This window comes from Nerophis lumbriciformis, linkage group LG01 (assembly GCF_033978685.3).
Source record: "Nerophis lumbriciformis linkage group LG01, RoL_Nlum_v2.1, whole genome shotgun sequence".
NCBI classification, from domain to species: Eukaryota; Metazoa; Chordata; class Actinopteri; order Syngnathiformes; family Syngnathidae; genus Nerophis; species Nerophis lumbriciformis.
This window is the reverse complement of record NC_084548.2, coordinates 48378781-48403303: the sequence shown is the minus strand read 5'-3', so window position 1 is coordinate 48403303 and position 24523 is coordinate 48378781. Positions and strand designations below refer to the sequence as shown.

The 24523-nt window shown below is 43.8% G+C and overlaps 1 protein-coding gene across 1 annotated transcript in view; it reads left to right on the top strand.

The window, feature by feature from the left end:
• LOC133622449 (metabotropic glutamate receptor 4-like) overlaps window positions 1-24523 on the top strand; it is a 430106-nt gene that overhangs the window by 399081 nt on the left and 6502 nt on the right. Inside the window, exons 8-10 of the mRNA XM_061985214.1 lie at window positions 5116-5252; window positions 14189-15124; window positions 21306-21552. Coding sequence (XP_061841198.1) covers window positions 5116-5252; window positions 14189-15124; window positions 21306-21552 — 1320 coding nt within the window. The remainder of the gene's footprint in view (window positions 1-5115; window positions 5253-14188; window positions 15125-21305; window positions 21553-24523) is intronic.

Genomic DNA, 24523 nt, shown 5'->3' with positions numbered 1-24523 from the left:
CCAGCGTACCCCTCCATAGGTGGTGGTTTCGTCCCACTCTGGCGTTGAAGTCTCCAAGCAGGATTAACTTGTCCTCCTTGGGGACTTCAGATAGAACTTTGTCCAGGTCAGCATAAAAGGCCTCTTTAACTTCATCCTGTGCATCAAGGGTTGGTGCATAAGCACTAACGACCGTGGCCATATGACTGCTAGCAAGCATAAGGCGTAAGGTCATTAGGCGCTCGTTGATGCCCACAGGGAGTTCATGGAGGTGGTTGATGAGGCAGTTCTTAATAGCAAAACCCACACCGTGGATTCGTGGCTCATTTGCAGGTTTTCCTTTCCAAAAGAAAGTATACCCGCCTTTTTCTTCCTTCAGCTGCCCTTCGTCGGCCAGTCGGGTCTCGGAGAGTGCTGCGATGTCGATCTGGAACTTCCTTAGCTCTCTGGAGATGATGGCAGTTCGCCTTTCCGGTCGATCGCTGGCTTGGTTGTCCGTGAGGGTTCGCACGTTCCAGGCTCCAATGAGTAATTTGTGTTTTTTTTGTTTCTGACCGCGTGGTGGTGATCCCTCTGGATGCGGTATTCCAGACAGGATGTTGCGAGGCAGGCTATTTTTAGGGTACCTTTTCTAACCCCCTCCCCTACTGGGGTGAGCAGAGTGGATCCTGAATAGGGCTGCTCAGTCATGGGTGCAGCTGCCGAGAAGCTCTTCTGCCTCAGTCCATGAGCTTAGCGACTGAATCTAACACCCACCGCCTGTGTGCCAGGTTGTGGCTAGGGACTGCCAGACTTCACTGTCCTGCCCCCGTTACCACTTCCCGGTCGCCAAAGGACTTTGAAGTATCCGGGATGTAAAATGGATGGGTTCCCATTCGGGAGGACGCCTGCGCGTGACGTCTTTTAGCGTGGGGAGACTGATGCGCCTGCAGCCACCACACGGTCCTTGGCAGAGAGGGGCTTTGATCCAGTGGCATGAATCCATGACGACTGGAGACCACCCTCTGTTGCAGCCTTCATCCGCCTTCAGTGCCGTTGTGACATGCAGTGTCATCCTCCGCCACTTCCATCGTTGAGGTCTTATATCTATTTAACCCATAGATGGGGCAGTGGTTGGCGGACGCCAGGGCGTGTCCACACACTGGTGGGCCTGCACGCCTCGCCTCTGGGGCCCACTGCTGCTCCGAGATCCCCTACAGTTTAGCCTGTGTCCGCAAAGACGCAGTTTACCGTGTGTGGCCACGAGGAGGCACCACAGGGGTCTTGGTGGTGGAGAGGCTTTGTACCAGCAGGAGGAGGCTTACGCACTCGGCTCCTCTTTTCACCCACCCAGGGGCTAGCTGGCGGCGATAGCTGTAAGCAGAGAGTAGCAAGCAGGGGCAGCATGCAGCATGCACTAACTACAAGCACTTCTGCCACAAATCTAACGCACTGACGCATCACACGCACCCTGTGCGTGAGCACACACACACACGGAAGTAGCAGACGAGTAGCCTGACGTCACAGGTTGTGGAGCTCCTCACATCTGCACATTGTTTACAATCATGGCCACCAGCAGCGAGAGTGATTCGGACTGAGAAAGCGACGATTTCCCCATTAATTTGAGCGAGGATGAAAGATTTGTAGATGAGGAAAGTGAGAGTGAAGGACTAGAGGGCAGTGGGAGCAATTCAGATACGGAAGATGCTGTGAGAGGCAGGTGGGACCTGATATTCAGCTGGGAATGACTAAAACAGTAAATAAACACAAGACATATATATACTCTATTAGCCACAACACAACCAGGCTTATATTTAATATTCCACAAATTAATCCCGCATAACAAACACCTCCCCCCTCCCGTCCATACAACCCGCCAATACAACTCAAACACCTGCACAACACACTCAATCCCACAGCCCAAAGTACCGTTCACCTCCCCAAAGTTCATACAGCACATATATTTCCCAAAGTATAGTCCCCAAAGTTACGTACGTGACATACACATAGCGGCACGCAAGTACGGGCAAGCGATCAAATGTTTGGAAGCCGCAGCTGCATGCATACTCACGGTACTGTGTCTGCGTATCCAACTCAAAGTCCTCCTGGTAAGAGTCTCTGTTGTCCCAGTTCTCCACAGGCCAATAGTAAAGCTTGACTGTCATCTTCCGGGAATGTAAACAATGAAACACCGGCTGTGTTATCCGGCACAACAGTCAAGGGGTGCATTCTACGGCGGGGGTGCGTTATCTGGCACAACACCTGCCGCGATACACCGCTTCCCACCTACAGCTTTCTTCTTTGCTGTCTCCATTGTTCATTGAACAAATTGCAAAAGATTCACCAACACAGATGTCCAGAATACTGTGGAATTTTGCGATGACAACAGAAGACTTAATAGCTGGCCACCATGCTGTCCCAAAATGTCCTCTACAATTCGTGACGTCACGCGCAGGCGTCATCATACCGAGACGTTTTCAGCAGGATATTTCGCGCAAAATTTTAAATTGCACTTTAGTAAGCTAACCCGGCCGTATTGGCATATGTTGCAATGTTAAGATTTCATCATTGATATATAAACTATCAGACTGCGTGGTCGGTAGTAGTGGGTTTCAGTAGGCCTTTAAAGCAACCGCTACGAGACGTACAAACTAAAAGTAAAAAAATAAATAGCTTATTTCATTTTACACCCAGAGATAAATATTTTAGATAAGTAGGTATATTAACAAAACATTTTAAGGAAAAGTTATTACACTCAGAAAAATGCGTTGTGGTGGCAATTACCATATTGATTTAAAGGTAAGATGACCTGAATATAAGACAACCCTTCTTTTTACAGTTTAGTTCCAATAATAGCTTGTCTCTGTGGCTATTTCCTAAGCATAAACAGCTCTGGTAATGATGCGTTCCCTCATTACATTTTTCAGTCACACATTCAAAACTCTCCTGTCAATCTTGTGGATGCTGTGGCAAGTTTGAGAACCGTGAAAAAACTTGTCTCAACCATTGCATTTGTAAGAGCGTTATTCTGAGCACACCATACAAACTTCTGAATGGTCAGAAGTTGTTTGGCACCACTGGCAGATTTGCATTAGAATGGCAAATGTTCCTACAGTAATTAAACACCTACAAACACATTTACAATCCAATCCATCATCGGCCAAAAAACAATACTGATATGGTCAAATATCACATTTTTATGCCAGTAACGGACAATATCGGCCAATCGATATTTGCGGACAGCCGTAATTTTAATAAAACGAGTGTCCTTGAGTTGCTTTGCTGCTGTACCTGCTGTCCTTGAGGTTTATAAAAAGGTCAAATGAAACAGGTACTCCATGAATGATGCTAGATCAAGGGTGTCAAACGTACGGCCTCCGGGGCATATCAGGCCCGTGAACAGGTTTAATCCAGCCAGCCCGCACAATGAGTTTGCTGAATATTAAAATGAGCTGCAATTTTTTTGTGAAAGAAACCGCTCTTGTAAATGTGTCCATTGGATGTCGCAATAGCAATTCAAGTGTAACTCACGTCATACTACTCTTTACGATGACGTGTCAGCTGACTTTTAGCGCCCTCTGGATTGGCTGCCGCTACTCCAGGCAAGGAATCAGCTGCTCCTGTTGTGGCTGGCGGCAGACTAATGCTGTAGCGACACACAATATCTTTTTTCATTGTAAACTATCCACTCAAACAATAAAATAACGAAACGGTAAGAAGCAAAGACTTAAATAAACTTGACCATCATCTTTGTAGTTAGAGTTCCGTGCAGCCCTCACAATTGGTTGACGGCACGATGCGGACCCTGAACTCCATGGTAAAAAAGTGTTTTTCTACATTTGGTGTGTTTGTTCTATTTTATTTATTGCTTAAATCTAGCATGTTCACATTGGTTACGTTTGTAGTTACGTTTGATGTTACCTTTAATTCGGCTATTATGGTGTCAATTTGACAATTGTTTTGATTATATTATCTTATCCCTTAGTTGTAATATTTGAATGATGATACATGCCATGTGCTGTGGCAGTTGCGGATGTCACCAATGCAGCGGTTTGTTTACTTTAATAGTAAACTGCCAACATGAAAATGCTGAACAGGAAGTGCTTAAAGTTTAATGGCGTTGTAAAAACACTGAGGCAACGTTTAAGTTCATTGTGTTCTTCATAGTGTTTTTGAAACTGTACCAATTTTGTCAACTAACTTGAAATGTTTTGCCAAGAGTATTATTTGTAATGTGTACATTTTCAGAATATGCTTGTTCTATTTGGCCTAAGTAAGACAAATAAAATAATCTCATATTGTCTTTATTTTTGAATGACTATGCCCCAATTTCACCAGTCCGCCCAGCGTGGGAATAGATTTTCCTCCATGAAGCTCCTGAGCTGAAATGAGTTTGACACCCCTGTGCTAGATCAATGTTTAATTCCTGAATCTGCCCTTGGAGGGATCTAGTTATGTTGTGATGAAGAACATGATTAGGAAAATGGGACTAGATAAGAGAATGAGTGGAATGAGGTGTTGTATATACTGTATTGTGTTTGCAGAACCAGATGTGTGTGAATAGGTCCACAGTCTGTGTATTTGTTATTACCATCGATCCAAACCATTGCCGACATTGCAAGTTAATCTAGGGTCCTTTTGGCTTTTTTCCTTGTCTGAGCTAGCAGATAATGCCTCTAATGGGACTTTTTAGAAAGAGACACAGGCTGATCACTGAACCTGTGAAAGGCTGTGAATGTTCTCTCGCACCCCAATTCTCTGATTCTGGTGAAGAGTTCAAAAGGTTGGAGAAGGAAAAGGAAAAGTAGGGATGGGAAGACCTCAAAGTGGTAATTAAAATCAGTGCTGTCGTTTGTCTGCACTCTAAGGACGACCTTGAGGATAACAAGCAATAGAGCAATAAGCAGAATGAAGGCGTGTGAAACGATTTGGGAACATGAACAGACAGCTGTGTGAACCATCCTCGAATAACCAGGCCAGCCGAGCTGTCAACATCTATTTGGTCCCATCATTAACTCTCTAACAGCTCTGCAGACTCATTTCATCTCAGGGCATTACGACAGCAAGGGTTTTCAGGTTTGAGACATTGTCGGGATCCCGCATTACCAATCGGTGCACACTTGAACAACAAATTCTGTTTTTGTGTTTCATTTGCAGGAATTGCCGGAACGCCGGTGGTCTTCAACGTGAATGGAGATGCTCCTGGTCGTTATGAAATCTACCAATACCAGATGAAAAATAACACCACAGAGTACAAAATCATTGGCCACTGGACCGACCAGCTCCACTTGGATGTACGAATCTCTGAAATATAACTTGCTATAAATCTTTACGATAATTTTCTTGTGTGCTCTTACAACATTACTGTCAGAAAGGCTCTGACCGTCTATATAGCAGAAAGAACATTTCCACTTTGATTCAATTTGTCCTGACAAGGCAATGAAAAAATGGATAACAGTAACGACATCATCATGTTTGATGTAAACAAGTTGAAATGTGTTTATTGGCTCTAGTTTAGGCCTAAGGCACCAAGGAAAAAAATGACAGGAATGATTATAATCAGATCTTAATTTTTGCAGGCTTTTAAAATCCACACAGAGTGCACAGTTAAAACTATGCTAGAATTGAGATGCATAACAATAGGTTCACCTTTTCACCTCTTGAATTAATTATTATGATGAACATTTTTAATTGTCGAGGTAATAGTCTTGCTGTTTGTTTATCTTTGCAGTTCATAAACTCAAACAAAAAAAAATCACATTGAGTCATTGCAAAGTGTGTTTTGTAGTGTCTTTGCAACATTTTCTTAGTGTAAGGGCAAGTTAAGTTTTATGTTCATAAATGATTTATATTCAAGCCCTCCGGTGTTTTTATTTTGTTCCGGCACACAACACAGCTATCGTATTAAGTTATTGTAGATATCAAGGTACTGAGTTTCTATTGTCTACAGCCTCGCTTGGCAGAAATCCCCCATAAAAGTAATGAATGCCAAATGACAAGGCAAAGAGACATAAAACAATATATCACTTAAATATTCCGTTCTGTAACCAATTTAAAAATATTTCCCTTTATTCTCTATTTTCTATACACCATACTGTAAATCCAAAGAAAGCAGTGTTGCAGTAAAATTGCCAGTGCAACCGAGGAATGTTCATCCCTAATTAAAAGCCAAGCATAGCCTGCAACCTTTCACAGTATAAATGGAATGACCTAATCTAATCGTACACATTATGTATGGGGAAAATTAATTTTGCGGTACTGTACTTCCCTTTTCTCAAAAACCCCCCCCCAAAAAACAAAAAAAACAATTCCCCATGTGGTTCATTATTATTTTCAGCAAGTGCAAGAAAGGATCATGAATTCCACAAATCTACTTAACTGATTTCCATGAAACTTTATAGAGGGCGCGTGTCAAGGAAGAAACTATAAATATGTAATATGTAATTTAGCTTTAGATAATGTTGCAAATCACTGATGTTTGTTCCCACCCCCACTTTTTTTTTTAACAATTTGGCCTCTGGATGGGTCGGCAAAATTTCTAATACTAACAGTGAACATAAAATTAAACAACACATAATTCTTCGTTTATTAATGTTAATTGCTGACGGTCGTCAATTAATTTCTGCAAAGTAGGAAATATTCATATAAATCTAATATTTTCATAGCTAGAGCATAAAAAACGGTTTCTAAATAGGTTTTTAACATTATGAAAGCCCTCTAGAGATGAACTAACACCCACATAGTCATGGTTTCACTGTTTTGTTCCAATAAAATCAAATCAAATCAACTTTATAATGCTGCCTGAGGCTTAGCCAATCAGTGGGCCATGCTACTAAACGGCTAACTCTGATTGGTTTGGTAGTAACATTTAGTAAAACTAATGCTTTGTTTCAGAAATCTAAAAACCTTCATTTACAGCATTGTTCACATCCATTTTATTCACTCCAAACTCCAATCAGTTTAAATTGAATTTAATTAAATGCACTCATTTTACAAATAGAAGACGAGACAAGTTAAGATGTTGAGAGAAGAGCAATAGTTTTAGTGCACAGAATAGAATCGAATAGAGTAGAAAGTACTTTATTGATCCCTGGGGGAAATTCAGCACCACAGTTCGCTCACAATAGACAATAAACATTAAGGTATTTTTACATAATATAAATACAGTCTAGTATACAGCATTATTCACATGGGAATAACATAAATACAGTCTATTATACAGCATTATTCACATGTGAATAATATAAATACAGTCTATTATACATTTAAGTACAGTCAAAAAGGAACATATGCATTATACAGTATGATGGCTGTCGGTATGAAGGACTTCCTGTGTAGTTCCGTGTTGCATTTTGGGAGTCTGAGCCTTCCACTGAACGTGCTCATTCTCTCTGCCAGGTCCGAGTGTAGTGGGTGGGAGGTGTTGTACATAATGGCTAGGATCTTTGCTAGACTTCTCTTCTCTGACACTGTTGGGTTTACTATGTGTATTTGTTGTGTGTATATGTATTTATGGCGGACTTACCTGGGACTTTAAGATGGGCAGGGCTACCACTGACAGGTGACCATGTAGGTAGCTTTAAAAATGGCGTCATTGTTTCGTTTGTAAAAAAACAGCGTGCTTTGTCGCCAGCATACCCCACTGGTAAGCTCATTTTGTTATATCCGCTTTTCTTTGTTAGATCAGCTGAATTATTGTTTAAATTCCATGCTTGCCCGCTGCCTTGATTTTCTGTTTGTTGTATGTCCGCTATGTCCGCAGCGCTTGTTATACGGCTAACTTGCTGCTTCACAACCAGGGCAAACACTCACTGTTTAGTTTATGAACGACGTTGGCACAATTAACAGTAATGTGCGGATTGAAATCTGTTGGATTAGATTGTTTTCGTGTTGCGTGTGTCCAGCTGCATTTGAGAGTTCGAAGGTATTTTCGTTACGGCTTGAGTTAAAAATACTGGCACTTTACTTCCTGGTTTGGCTGATGGGATTTGTAGTTCTTTTATGTAGTTCTGCTCCGTTGAGCTCATTCAAGAATCAATCTGGACTAAGTTCGCAGCAGATGACATCGGAGAACGTGTTTCCAGTGCAGAGACTAAGATGGACCAGGTTGAGGGCTCCAACATAAACAAGTTACAGAGGTCTGATGTTGAGCTCACCAGACACGGCCAGAGAGAGAGGATCTATGAGCTCGAGCGAAGATGCAGTAACTGGGATGCTCTTATCTCATATGCCAACACAAAGATGCTCAAGGAGAAGGTCCGAGCTCTGTGGCGCCGAGTAAGAGACTGGGAGGATAGCTGGCGAGACCCAAGATGCACAGAGTCATCCGATGAAGATATGGATGACAAAGTACAACAAGAAAAAGAGTCTGACAGGGCGCAGGACATGGTCAACCCAGTCAGTCTCACAGAGCCTCCATTTAGCGGTCCCAGTCCCAAAGAGGACCTTCCTACAGGCAGCATCACCCAAGCTGCTCCATCCATTCCTCTCCCATCAACCATCTCAGCTTCAGGTGCCAGAATCCAGGCACTTAGTGGACCAGTTGGTGGCAGCACTGGAACCACATCAAATGCCTCTAGCACACCGCTGATAACCCAGAGTGCTCCCCGGGGCATCCCTGACATGTATCCTGGAGGTTACGGCTACAGAAATCAGTTCCCCTTCGAGAGAGCACGTCTCCCCACGTTTTCTGGTGACATAACAGATTATTACTGTTGGAAGGCTGAGTGGGGAGAACTGGGGCAATTGGGGAACCCACTGAGGACGTCAGGTGTAACAAAGTTCCATCTCCTAGCTAGCCTCGGTGAGAAAGTGAAGAAGGACCTCGTCCTGTCCAGCTGCGCGTCCGCTGAGGAAATGTTCCAACGCTTGGACAACAGATATGGGAATAAGGCAAGGATTGTCCAAATGATTGCGAGTGAGGTGCAAGGCCTGCCTCCTGTAAAAGGAAATAACCTTAGGAGAGCAATTGAGCTGATCCAGACGGTGGAAAGGGCCCTAAGCAACATTCTCATCCTGGGTGAAGAGGACGTTATGAAAAATTGTCTGGTGGCACAGTCTCTGGAGAGTAAGCTACCGAACTTCCTAAAGGAGAAATGGTCGGCTTACAAGGATGTGCCGACCAATGGTTTCGCCCATCAGAACCACTTTGAGTGTCTTCTTCCACTCCTAAAGAGACAGGAGGTAAATCTTGAAGAGCTGGACCAGTTGGGAACGAGCCTTGCAGAAAATACTCCCTCTGAGAAACGCATGATAGAAACTTCAGAGAAGAGGGCGAAGAAGGCTTTCTCCAGGGTCACTGCAGGTCAACGCGGGCCTCCAGCAAAGCCACAATCTGCATGCTCCGTCTGTGGCGATGAAACACACGCTGGAAGGCTTTTTGCTTGCAAAACGTTCAGGGACTTGGACCTGGCAAAAAGAAAGTCTCACCTAAGGACCCATGGTGTGTGCAACAGATGCTTGAACATTCACCCCAAGGATGGCCGTTGCAACTCAGGGTTCCTCTGCAGTAAAGCGGATTGCCGGCAAGACGAGGCTCACCACTACCTGCTCTGCCCCAGGTTCGCCACTCGAAGGGACGGTGGCAGTAAAGTGCCAGTGAAAAGGCCTCTTGGCCTAACCAGCCAGCAGGAAGAGTTTCTTGCAACGCTAACCCCAGAGCAGAGGACAGAGTGCAGGAAAGTCTTTTCAAACAAAACCACCACAGCAATCTGCACCAGCACTGGAAGTGTACCTAAAGAATATCCAGTGCTAATGATGGTCCTCAAGGTCACTACCAACTCTGGCCATCTCATCGGAACATTGATTGACCTTTGCTTCAGATACCAATTACATCACACATACTGGAGCCAAGCATCTCGGACTATGTGGAGAGAATATCAAATTGATTGTGCATGGAGTTGGTGGGATGCGGAGGACAATCATGACCAGGAGATACACCCTTCGGTTGAGGGTAGGAACTCCCGAGGGAACGTTGGGAGTGCATAAGATCATTTGCTACGGCCTGGAGAGCATCGCAGAGGTCACCCAGGAAGCCACACCACATCAACTTCAAGGGTTCTTCCCTGGTGTTGCTGCTGAAGACTTGGTCCGGCCCACCAAAATCGATCTCCTCATCAGCCACAGGGAAGGTCGCCAGGTACCACAGCCAGTCAGGAGAGAAGGGGACCTGATCCTTTGGGATGGCCCACTTGGAAAGACGGTTGCTGGGACCCACCCTGACCTCCTTGAGATGGTAGATTTAACCTTCCACCAGTCCGACACTCATTTCGCGAGGTCCATGAGAACTGCCTCAAGAGTATATGAGGAGGCCCTTGTGGACTCAAGCAATCCGAACACCGAGTTCACAAAGGAAGAGACAGTCCTCAGCAGCACCGCTACAACTAACAAGGAAGTGTTAGAGTGGTTCAGGTGGGACAGCATCGGGGCAGCGTGCGACCCTCAATGTGGGGGCTGCAAATGTGGCATGTGTGCCCCAGGAGGAAAGGAGATGACCCTTGGAGAAGAAAGGGAGTTGGAGGAAATCAAGAATGGCCTCTCCTATGTTCAAGCAGACAAGCACAGCCAGTCACCCACTGGGAAGCTGCCTACCCCTGGCGAGGAGACCCAGCCTCTCTCCCTGACAATCGCAGAGCCGTGGAGGCTACTTTCAGGAGGACGGAGTCCAGGTTGGGACGGAAGCCCGCTTGGAAAGCAGCGTATGGGGAACAACAACCCCCACTCTGCTTCCATCCCTGTGAGAATAGTGTGGAATAGCAGCCAAGAGTTTCAGGGTTGGAGCCTGAATGACCTTCTCCACAAAGGTCCAGATGTACTTAATCCAATAAAAGGAGTTCTCTTACAGTTCCGAAGCGGGCAACATGCTGCCCTGGGCGAGGTACGAAAGATGTACAACTCAGTTTGGCTCAAGGATAAAGAGGTCCACCTGCATCGATTCCTGTGGAGGGATGACCCCCTGAACGAAATAGAGACGTTTGCAGTTGTCCGAGTGAACATTGGCGATAAGCCAGCAGGATGTATTGCCCAAGTTGCAATGCGAGAGACAGCTAAACTGCCACAGCTCAAAGAACGTAGAGTTTTAGAAGAAGACTGCTACGTCGATGACATCCTGGCGTCGGACAATGATCTTGATGCTCTACGAGAGACAACTGTTGGTGTGGAGAAGATATTGGAGGCTGGAGGGTTCTCTCTAAAACCCTGGGTCTTCTTTGGCCAAAGTGGGAGGGGGGAACCCAGAGCAGTCCCCAGCTTGGCTGTCCGAGCATGCCGAACATCCTCATCCTCCCAAATCAGATGCAAGAGGAGGACAGCAAGGCCCTCGGGGTTGGGTACGAGCCTGAGTCAGACAAGCTCCGCATCCTCCTGGGAGGTTTAGCTCCCTCGCCAGGCTGTGCGGGACTGTTGCCTGGACTCAGCGGGCAGTGGAGGCCTGGTTAGGTGGCAGCCACCAGGCCACTGCCAATGGAAATGCAAAGCTTGGTCTTACAGCTGTTGAGAGGGCAGATGCCTTCCATTACCTTGCCCTTGAAGTCCAGGACGGAGTTGAGTTCCGGGATGAAACTCTGGACCGACTCGTGGTCCGGAAAGATGAGTTCACGGGGCTCCTACTCTGCGGAGGACGAATTCAGTCCTGGAATGAAGGCACGACTGCTATTCCTCTGGTCCCTATGCAGTCAAGATTGGCCACATTACTAGCCCAAGAGGCTCATGAGAAGAACCACAAGGGGATTGCAGCAACTCTCCTAGGTACTCGGAGAAAAGCCTGGATCATACAGGGCCGTCGAGCAGTCAGGAGAGTTATAAATGACTGCATCCACTGCCAAGAGTATGCCAGCAAGTGATGAGTGACCTGCCGCTGGAGCGCACGCAAAGGGCAGGCACATTCGAGTACACAACCCTGGATCTATTCGGCCCCTATGAAGTCAAGGACGCAGTCAAGGGGAGAGCAAGGAAGAAAGTCTGAGGAATTGTTTTCTGCTGCATGGCTTCAAGGGCAGTCCATGTTGATGTATGCGATGACCAGTCCTCAGAACGTTTTCTGCTGGCCCACGCAAACTATGGTCCGACAAAGGGACAAACTTCATCAGGGCTAAACCTGCACTGAATGAGCTCCAAAACCACTTGCGCTGTCTACAAACATCATCTGTTGAGGACATTGCAGCCAAGAATGGGACACCCTGCCGATGCGCCTCACCGGAATGGAGCAGCAGAAGCTGCCGTAAAACTGATAAAAAGAGCCCTTACAAGTTTGAAAGGAGCGACAGACTCTCTCACCTGGGGCGAGTTCCAGACTCTAATTTTTCAGGCAGCCAATCTGACAAACGAGCGCCCAATCGAAGCTCGCGCCCAGGAGCAAGAGGAGTTAGTCGACGACATAACTCCCAACTCTCTCATCCTCGGACGATCCTCAGTGGGAGGAGACACATATGGACTTGATCGAGTCACCCACCCTTGGCGCAGGCTAAGGAACATCCACAATTTAGTTGACAGATTCTGGGCCAAGTGGAATGAACTAGCCGGTCCAAATCTCTTTGTCCGTGAGAAGTGGCATACAAAGGAGAGAAACGTCAAAGAGGGAGACATCGTCTGGATCGCAGACCCTAATGCTTTGAGAGGACAATTCCGCTTGGGCATAGTTACAGCCACAAGACCAGACAGGCATGGAGTCGTCAGGGACGTCGATGTCAAAGTTTGTGCCGGCCTCCCAACGACGAATACTGAGAGAAAAGACAGGACAAATCAACAACCATCATCCTGCAAAGGGATGTAAGGCGGCTGGTCGTGCTGATCCCAGCAGAGGATTCGACTCCAGCTGCGACTTCATGACGCTGTCTCCCGGGGCGACTTCAAAGTTCCAGTCACTGCCCCACCCCCTGGCCAAATCAACGCCCCGAACCCCTTTAAGCTATTTGGCTGGTTGGTGTAGAACAGACACCACCGCCAGAGAGTCTAGCTCCACTCCCACCACGTTACTGGCCTTCCTTACCAGCTTGTCCAGCCTATTTGCTTCCCCCGCTCTCAGTCCGCTGCCCCAGCAAGCCACGGCATACAAGAGGGCGCCACCACCGACTCGTAGAACATCTTCATCATCTTTGTACAGACATTGAAGGATCCTAGCCTCCTGAGGAAGTAGAGGAGACTCTGACCCGACAACTCATCCATTTTATTCGCCAGAGACCGCACGTTACCCATGACGACGGAAGGAAGATATGGTTTATATCTCCTTCTCTCCCTCCTCGCTTCAGCCCTTTTCTGTCTCGAACGTCTTCCTTTCCCTCGACAGCCACTCAAACCTCCGTTAGTCCTTTTTAGCTCCTCCGGGATCTGGTTAGTTAGCGCCGGATTCGTTTGCTGGATGCTAACAGCTGGTATTGCTAAAAACTGTTCCCTGGTGTAGATAAAGGAGCCTCTCCACTGTTGTTGTCCGTCTGAGCTCCTCAGTAGTGTCCCCACCGTCAGTAGGACGAACAAAACACTTCTAAACTGCATGTTTAGAAGGGCACGACTAGATGAAAAATAAATGTAAAAGTTCAAAAAAAGTACAAAGCGAACAAAGAACAAAGACGGAGCGAACTGCAGCAGCGGCCGTCTAGATCGACACAAGCACACTAAGACTTTAGACATAGCATTAAGACATAGCAAGGAGGCCTTGGCTTTAGGTCACAGTGGCTACCCTGCATTCAGTAAATTGTAGTTAGCGTCCCAGGTTCTCCAATTTATGATACCATACATTTAAAAAAAACCATATTGGGACAAAAATCACTTCAATATCTTCATGCATTGTCAAGTACAAGTACTGATTTGAGAAGTAAAAGGCTTACAGATTTATAGTATTTAGTGGTGGACACAGAATTAAGGAAAAAAGTATGTCTTTGTCACAGCATCAATCTCCATCACCTATGTCCTTGATGTCCAAAGTGTGGCGCGGGGGCCATTTGCGGCCTGCAGTTACTTTTTTATTTGCATAATAAATATGTCCTGGATTAGAACTTTACACACACAAACAAAAATAGAGATGTGTATGTTTTGTTCAGATAGTATAGCATCTATTGACCTACATTGTATTGGTTTTAGTATCTTTATTGTACAAAAAGATTTGGACACCTCTATTGAATAAAAATGGATCTTCAATTTAGTAGTTCCTTAATCCCAGCCATTCCCAATAACTAATAAATGAATAATGATGACTAATACAACAAAAGTATTAACTAGATTGTTCATTCCCCTCCAGATGGATGAGATGCAGTGGCCAGGTGAAAGTCAAGAAGTGCCATCTTCCATATGCAGCCAACCTTGCCGAGCTGGTCAGCGGAAGAAGACAGTCAAAGGAATTCCATGTTGTTGGCACTGTGAAAACTGCGACGGCTACCAGTACCAGGCTGACACGTACACCTGCAAGATGTGTCGCTTTGACCTTCGGCCCAATAAGAACCACACTGGCTGTGTTCCTATTCCCATTGTCAAACTGGAGTGGAGCTCCCCATGGGCGGTCATCCCCGTCCTCATTGCCGTCCTGGGCATCATGGCAACGCTGTTTGTTGTTGTCACCTTTGTGCGCTACAATGACACACCCATAGTTAAGGCCTCAGGCCGAGAACTGAGCTATGTGCTTCTGACTGGTATCTTCTTGTGCTACGCCACAACATTCCTTATGATCTCTGCCCCCGATGTGTTTATATGCTCACTGCGCAGGATCTTCCTCGGCTTGGGTATGAGTATCAGTTACGCAGCACTCCTCACAAAGACTAATCGCATCTACAGGATTTTTGAACAGGGCAAGATGTCGGTCAGCGCCCCTCGATTCATATCCCCGGCCTCACAGTTAGTTATCACATTCAGTCTGATTTCCGTTCAACTCCTGGGCGTGTGTATCTGGTTTGGTGTTGACCCATCACAAGCCATCATTGATTACGAGGACCAGCGTACAGCTAATCCTAATATGGCCCGCGGCGTCTTAAAGTGCGACATATCAGACCTGTCCCTCATCTGTCTGTTGGGTTACAGCATGCTCCTGATGGTCACCTGCACTGTTTACGCCATCAAGACCAGAGGGGTGCCAGAGACTTTTAATGAGGCCAAACCTATCGGCTTCACCATGTACACCACTTGCATCGTATGGCTTGCCTTCATTCCCATCTTCTTTGGGACTTCGCAGTCGGCAGAAAAGGTAAATGTGACTTTTGTGAGTCTTGTGGGTATTTTTTTTTACATTTTCCCCAGTGCTGCCTTACTTACAAACCGCAAAACGTCAGCATTCAATTTACTTGTGCAGGTGGGATGTCAGCGTTCCACTTGGAGTTCTTATATTTCCTGTGTGCCTCCTTGTGAAGGAAATAGCCACTTGACTGTTGTTTGTGGTACATGTCAGCCGTAAGTTGAGCTGCTGCTCATCATGAGGAGGAGACGATGGGCTTTTGCTGTGGGGAATGCAAGACCTTCGTGAGGATAATTCCTTCACCTCAACGCCTTATGATTGCTTGGACTTTGTTTAATGTGTGTTTTATTCAAGTCATTCAAGTAGGAAATGGGGAATCAAAGCAGACATTGACGCAGAAACAAACATGTCTTTGATTCTAAACTGTATGTAGTTCTTTTCTGGATTATTAACATGGACTCAACATATTCGTATAAGAGACTCAGACTAGGAACGTTTAATACAAAACCTCCCTTCACCAACAGTATAATTGCCTCATCATTGTACATAATACATGTTTTATATTTGCACTTGGTAGAGTGAGCAGGATTTTCAAGAGCAAAGGTCTTGCAAAAGCCCGAGCATGTTAGAATAGTTTATGAAGAAAATGTAAAATAGTAAACACAACAGATGCCTGTTATTGGGATACATTCAGTACGTGTCCATGCATTAAATTAGTCAGATTTCTCAAACAGTTCAGCTCTAAATAAGTCTCCTACAGCCCATGGAGGCACCTTAATCTGATCGTGTTCAGTTTTTGAAAAGTCAAACTAACATATCTGGATTATGCGAGCGAATGTAAACCAAATCTTTCGAGTGGGTGTGTGCGCCGGAGAGGACCCTTGGTATCGCTCATGCACCAGTCTCGACGCACGGGATACAAGCCGAAAGCAGATACCATTCAATAAAAACAATTGTCATGAAGAGGGTACTTTTTATTTGCTTCACAAATTAAACAGAACAGAACATTTTGAAGTGCATCAATGGTAGAAGAAAAGAAACAGAGATTTATTTAAGAAGGTATCTTAGGAAATGTAAAATGCTGGCTTAATTCGGACTCCCGAACGAAATACGAAATACAAATGAGATGAAAGATAATGAAGCAGTTATAAAGGCGAATAATAAAGCGTACACAAACCTCTTCACTTTGCATTTGTGCACTTCAAACCGATTAACTTTCTGCACAACTGGCAATATAGTCCAAAACAATAGCGACATTCCTCTGGATATCAGTCGGGGCACGAACGGTCTTTTCCTTCGGATTTAAAACTCCTTCCACCAATCTACAGAGTAAAACAAGTTGTAAGGATCCGCAGATGACTCGTGTGATGTCATAGGTCAACCGGAAAAGGAATTAATTTAAGCACGCTAAAGTGTACGGGAGGCACATGGCGTATGACCAATAGTCACATTAGACAAAGTGTATGGACACTTGGACTTCACACATAGGTGTAAAAAATACAAAAAAAAACAACTATTAAAGAAATCACACTATTAGTGCATAGAAACGTAGTGATTGAAGGAGACAGAAAATAGATCTTGGGTCACCTGTTTTGTCAAGTGTGAATAATAAACAAAAATTGTTGGCATGACAAGCTCTATAACTGTAAAAAACATACAAGTTGAATTTGTTTTGGACCCAGCTCGCAACTCAAAGTACAAGTAGCTCAAATCAACGTTCTTCATTGAAATGAATTGAAGTCCAATGAATCCGTACGGAATCCCCCAAAACCACCACTATGTTAACATGTAACATGTTTTTTCATAATAAAAACTAATTCCTAGACAACCAATATTTTATCAAAAACAACACAATAAAATGTAGAGATGTCCGGACAGAAGCCAATATTTGCCTTTTATAACTGATCGGTGATTTGTTGATGAGCTGCCGAGCCAAGCAAATCTTTATAGCAGATGAGTCCCAGTGATACCACGGCTAAAGATTGTACTCATGTGAAAGATTCCTTCAAAAGGGATTTACACTCAGACACACTTACATTTCTAGAGTACTTATTGCACACATGCAGGACATGTATGAATTCCAGAAAGGTCCATATCTCGCCTGAATACTGGCTCAAATTTGAAAAGCGTTGTCTATTCACAGCCCAAGGATGCTTCTAGAATACTAATCCTCACTACGATTGAGGAAACCGAGGTCATGTCCTCAGTATTTTTTTAAGTGACAAAAATAAGTTGATTTCCGCAAAGAATCACATTAAAATGTAAAGTATTGGATGCGAAAGCACTTCATATTAAATGTTACCCCAAGCATACCCCTGGCAACATCGTGCTGTGTCACTGATAAGAATATGCTAACAAATTTCCCACTGAGACTTCCAGCAGCTCTTGTGGCGCCCGTAAACAATACCCAGTTGCCAAACAGAAGGTTGTGGGTTCGTTCTCCGCTCATAGTTGAAAATATAGTATGGTTCACAGTTTGTGGTTCAATTATGTTAAAATTGTTTAATACGCTAAACTTCAGCATATTAACAAAAAACTGGACTGTTACAAAATCATACTAATTGTCAACGATGTTAGATAATATAACACCTGATAGACCTACCTCAATGCAATCTTTTGTTATTCTGGAAATGAATTACCCATGATTTCAGCCTTTCAAATCTTCTTTTGGACCACCAATTTCTGACCTCGGTATTTGTCAATTTGTAGTTACGGCCCTTTTCACTACCATGGCGGAAAATAAACTTAAGTTTCTTCCAAGTATCATTACTGTAGTATTAGAAGAAAATAAATGGCTAAGCATGCTACACATACACCAAGCAGGACAACACAAGCTAAAGTTTAAATGCAAAATATGGGTCCAAATGTGAATAAATTCGGTACCTTGTATAGTATCAGTATATAAACAACACTAACGTGATTACATCAATTATATTCTACTTCTTATCACAAAATAAATGTTTTGGTTGATTTTCAAACTCAGGGAGTTGGATCCAAAAAGGCTTTGAGGGCAAAACCCAAAAGAAAATCAATGGGAGCAAATTGTATTTTTTGCTTTTGTCTCTTTGTCCAAATGGTAAATGGGTTATACTTGTATAGCGCTTTTCTACCTTCAGGGTGCTCAAAGCGCTATTTCCACATTCACTCATTCACACACTGATGGCGGTCGCTACTATGCAAGGCCCTAACCACGACTCATCAGGAACAAGGTTGAATTGTCTTGCTCAAGGACACAACGGACGTGGTTAGGATGACGGAAGCTGGGGATCGAACCAGGAAACCTCAAGTTGCTGGAACGGCCGCTCTATCCTCCAAGCCACATTGTCTAAAAAGAAATGTACTGTATATTCAATATGTAATGTACTGTACTAAATACAATATTCAAGACCACACATTTAGTACAAAATCTGATTTACAACAATACTAGCAAATTCTTGAATTAATCAGATAAGCTTTATAAAAATGTGTTAATGTGTTTAATTTAGTTACTTGCTATAAAATATTGTACCTTCTGTCACGACCCGACTAGGACTCTGGACACAGAGGATTTCTGAAAACAGTTGTTTATTCTCAGAAGGGGAGGGGTCCAAAACGGGAGAAACAAAACAGGCTATCAAAACAGATCTAACCTGACTACTAAACGAACAACAATATTAACAACTCAAAACGCTCCGGCTATGGAGGGAAAAAGGGGCTAAGAACAAAAACTAACAAATACAACAAAAAGCGCTCCAACGGACCCGATGCTAAGAAGCTAATCTTACCTGACAAAAGGTTACAAACAAAGAATCTCCCGTGGATCAAATGTACAAAAAACGTGGCAATGGCTGTTGACAAGGCTGTGGCAAAGGAGGTACGCACAAGACGATACGAAACACTCTGGCACAGGACCAGAGGAGGACGAGACATTTATACACAAGAGGGAGGGTGACACAGGTGGGCACAATCAGGCGATCAGGAGAGACATCAGACCAGTGAAACAGGAGGATGGGCAAGAGGGAGAGTTAACCTTTCAAGATAAAACAGGAAATGACAAAACAACATGAAACCAGACAAAACCCAGACAAGACTTTACCCAGGTGTGACACCTTCTACAATCTATTGTTAAAGTATCAGATGGGGGACTCGAAATCGGCTTGAATATGAGGCCCAAAAAATTATATGTGATCAGAGGCCAATCATTTTGATCGTGATATTCCTACAATATACTACAACCAACTACTGTACAGCAGTTTTATATAGCAATGTACAGCATTTACTTTGCAGACTTTTATAGAATCTTCTGTGAGCTGCTTCTTTTTGTCAAACACACCATCACCTGATTCTCCATATTTTCATGGATAAATGTAAGACGTTGATACATTTTAAAGCTCTTGGCTGGTGTTATCGTTGGCTTTATCAAAAACTCCTGCTTCAGTATTGTGTTAATTTTAAAGTGCCACTGTATGCTCGTGCTACTTCGCCAAGTCGGCTACACACACACACGCACACACACACACCGACAGAAAATGATAGAAAAAGAAAGTTGATAGAGGCTTTGCTGGTCACTCACTGTGCAAGGTGTTCACACTACTTGGCATCACAGGTGATGCGAAAAGGAAGGCCATCAAGACCACAATGGAGGCAGCAGAGAGAGCCTCTAGATGGCTTTGGATCAGGAGGAGCGAACTGTGGGCCAATGCTACTGGGACACAAGCTGGGGTCTGATCAACCCTGGCTGGGTCACCTGAGGGAGGGGGTATGATGTTGAAAGACCCGAAACCCCCGGTGATCTCAGGCACATCACTGAGGATGTGTCCCAGTGCATCTGAGGATGTATCTTACAATAATAATTTACTGAGTTTCAGTCTATGAAATAGTTTATTCTTTGTGTACATGGAGCAGACAGACAATGCTAACGGCATGTCAGGTAACATTGATGTTGAATGGCTGCAGGAAGTAGACAAGTGTCTGTATTTTTTTCACAGGGACTCTGGTCAGCACTATGTTGTGAATTTACCCTAGGCCATATGTAATCTTCTAATGAGATTACAGCACTGCCGTTCCATCAGTGAGGAATGTCGATGGAACACCTTGACCCATGACTCCCAGTTTATCTTCAAGTCTTACCTGGCAGACATTTATTCACTCATACGTTTTTGTTTCAGCACACATACTGTCCACAGCATTAACTACACAAAAGTAATGATACCTGAATTAATACCCCTGCGACAGAATCCATACATGAGAGTTTTCTTTGTCTAGTGATACTTTTTAATAAAGTTATTTAGATTGGGTAGTTCAACCTACTGTCGGTTGGCGAATGTGTATCACAGTCAGGCTATGACAAAAACAGATTACTGTACTCCATATCCTAATGTAAAAACAATGCCTGTTTGATATTAGATTATTCATATGATTCTGACTACATTTACAATAACTTGACCATATGAGAGGAGAAATATTGCACTGGCAACATATGTCATAGTTCTGTTGTACCACATCATTTATACATAGCTGTTGACATGGTGAGCTAATCCCATGCCAAACGACTCAAAAATGTAATGTCACAAAAAACCTCAGGCAAAGTTTCGTTGCAAGGACTTCACCCACCACTGTGTATCCTGTAATTGCAAAAGGCAAAGCGGGTCAAACATTTTACAAAAGCTCAATAAAACTGCAGACTATGAAAAGTAACACTGTCCTTGGATATTACTAAACTATCAGCTGGAGACTTATTGACTGAAAGTGCATACATGCAGATTAATTCACAAAATAAGGCTTGATAGATGAGGTATATCAATAAAAAATACAATTTACCTCCAGCATTTTTTAAACCCTCTGCTGACTAAGAGTTTCCATTGCAGATTAGAGATGGACTGAGCCCATCAGAAATGAAACATCACTTAGTTTTCGGCAAATGGAAGATGTTTTTCCGTGCTCCATTTTTGTCGCCTGTAGCTATGTATTGGCCTCCCAGCTGTGAGCTGCAGCTGTCACTGGCCTTTAGCGAGCAAACAGTCCCCATGCTGTGGTCTAAACCCTCAAGGCAAAAAGACATAAGAAGCCTGCATGCACTAACCCGCATCAGGGTCCCCTCTATGTGTTGAACGTCCTAAAACCCACAAAAAAAAAAGATTAATGGTTATTTATCTCTGAACCCATAACCATTATTTGCCTCCACAAATAATGTTTTGTCTTTTCTATAATGCAGATGTACATCCAGACAACAACCTTGACCATCTCTGTCAGCCTGAGTGCGTCCGTCTCTTTGGGAATGCTTTACATGCCCAAAGTCTACGTGGTTCTCTTTCACCCGGAGCAGAACGTACCGAAGCGCAAGCGCAGCCTGAAGGCTGTGGTGACGGCTGCCACCATGTCCAACAAGTTCAACCCAAAAGGTGGTCTACGGCCCAACGGGGAGGCCAAGTCGGAACTTTGTGAAAGTCTGGAAACACAAGGTCGGTCTTGCAAACCCAAATGAAATAAATTAGTTTTGATAGCCTTAAATGGCAGATTATACTATTGCGTATTACACATCAATTATTATTTGTTTGCTAATTATTGATGGCTGTTATCTTGTAAATCTGAAGTTTGTATTAAACTACATTGTGTAGTTTAATGGTGACTGAAATGGGCTGAATCCAAACTGATCTACACAAATATTGTAATGTGCAAAAGTCTTAGGTCACAACTATTTTTTTACTGAACTTTTTCCACAACAAATATGTTGGAATTGATCATTGCGGTTTGAGTCACAATTGCACAAAGATTTATTTAGGAAAGGTCTTAATGATACCCCTGTCAGTTTGTTTACCTCTTTGAACCAAATGAACAAACACAACAATTCCTTCTTAAAGTTAAACCTACTCAGTGGCCTAGTGGTTAGAGTGCCCGCCCTGAGATCGGTTCAAACCCCGGCCGAGTCATACCAAAGACTATAAAAAAATGGGACCCATTACCTCCCTGCTTAAATCACCAAAAATGATTCTCGGGCGCGGTACCGCTGCTGCCCACTGCTCCCCTCACCTCCCAGGGGGTGATCAAGGGGTTGGGTCAAATGCAGAGGACACATTTCACCACACCTAGTGTGTGTGACAATCATTGGTACTTTAAAGTTAAAAGTTAGACACAAGTTAAAAATGTGTCCTCTGCATTTGACCCAACCTATCCCGTTCAAGATTAGACAAACACACAGTGTACAGGGTTACAGAACAGGCGCACCATAAAAGATGGGAGAAAGGTCAACGCTGGGGGATGAGTAAGGATGAGTAAAAAAATACAATAGTGGGAAAAAACCTCCATAGCAAAGCACATATACATATTACAAATATATCTCGAGACTTGCAACAGAGGGGAGGGAGTCGGAACTACGGTGGCAGGCTGCAGATCTTCAGGCGCTGCCCATCCGTCCATCACCCCTAAGGGATTCGCGTCAATGGCGTTAGACGAGGGGTGGGGTATGTGTGTGTGGCGTATAGTTTTTGTGGATGCATGTGTGTGTGTAAACCTGTCGCGTGTCTTTGTTCCGCGGCCTTGATGTCGTGCGGTCGCTAGTTCAAAGTCAACAACAGGTGTGTGTCCATGAGAGACAAGAAGGGATTTTGTTGTGTCCTCGCTGCACTGTCTTTCGGGAGAGTCTCGAAGCCAGGTAAACAATCCAAGTTAGAATGTTTTGTATGCGAGTGAAAAGAAAATTTACTTTTCCCTCTAAATTGTCTGACTGGTCCTCAAAATTCATCCTGCGGGGCAGACAGTCCGATGATATCCAAATCACAAGAGTGTCCACAGTTCTTCCCGCATCCTCCTATCATTTGTGGTAGTTTTGGACTACCAGCAACTTCCAATTTGTCGACAAACCAGAGCAACGCTAACTCCAATCAGCAGATGTCCTACTGTCATAATTTTGAATAGGTAGATATCTTCACGTCCTCAACTGAGAGGGTTGCCAGGCACGCGGCACTCCTTCTTCTCCCCAGAGTCCGTCGTGTGTCCAGCAACAATCGTTCCGTCATGACAAGCAGGTTCCCCAAAAACCAAGATCTTGTCAATTTCATTGAGGACAGTAAATAGTTCCAATGTTTAGATTTGGAGAGCAGTGCAAAAAGAGGCAACCAGAAAGTAAAGTCAAGACAAGACAAAGAAGCAAGCAGGCGAGATAAGGGAGAGGAAAGGGGAGTGTCCACCCTTGATGAGTGCCAATGAGAAAAAGCTATTAGACTTAGACTTAGACTAGACTTCCTTTTTATTGTCATTCAAATTTGAACTTTACAGCACAGATAAGAACGAAATTTCGTTACATAAGCTCATTGTAGTGCAGGATAAAAAAGCAATAAGGTGCATGTATAAATAAATAAATATATATAAATAATATATATAATATATATATAAAATAAATAAATATATATAAATAAATAAATAGATTACTGTACAGATAAATATATTGCACTTTTTCACATGCGTCTTTTGTATTCCAGCGAGTTAATCCATTTTGGGGGGAGTTGAGGGGATAATTTAATTATGATGCGTTCAAGAGTCTTACGGCCTGAGGGAATAAGCTGTTACAGAACCTGGAGGTTCTGCTTCGGAGGCTGCGGAACCTCTTTCTAGAGTCCAGCAGTGAAAACAGTCCTTGGTGGGGGTGGGAGGAGTCTTTGCAGATTTTCTGAACCCTGGTCAGGCAGCGGCTTTTTGCGATCTCCTGGATAAGAGGAAGAGGAGTCCTGATGATCTTTTCCATCGTCCTCACCACTCTCTGGAGAGACTTCCAGTCTTAGACATTGCAGGCTCCAGTCCAGACAGAGATGCTGTTGGTCAACAGGCTCTCTATAGTGCCTCTGTAGAATGTGGTGAGAATGGGGGGAGGGAGCTGTGCTCTTTTCAGCAAATTACAGCACAAATCAAAGCGCACAGTTCAATAGACCACATCATTTAAACTAAGTAAGATCTAATTGTTCTTTGTGGTTTCGCAAATTAGAATTGCATTCATTAATTAACTCTAACTTGACCTATGCTCGCCAACCTTAACAAGACGTTTTTGTTTTGTTTTATGTTAACATGCTAAGTAACAAAAAATGAAAGTAAACATATAACCTCCTTGGTGGAGGTAATACAATTGCAGGCAGTATTTTCTCTATGTTTCACTTTCTCAATGGTCTAAATATTGTATTTTATCTATTGTATGCAAAATGTCGCATTGAATTTGCCATTCAGTGGAAATGACAGGGTGCTCACACTTGTCTGATTTTGAAAGAGATTAAAGAGACCAGTAGTGCTGCCAAAGAGGATTTCTTTCCTTCAATTACCGAGATAAAGTGTATGAATAGACAGTCTCCTTGTGAGAAAAGGATTAAACGAAGCCTCCGTGTATAAATACTCCCAAGTCCTGATTTAGACACTGACAAACTTGACTATACACTACATGAAATGAAG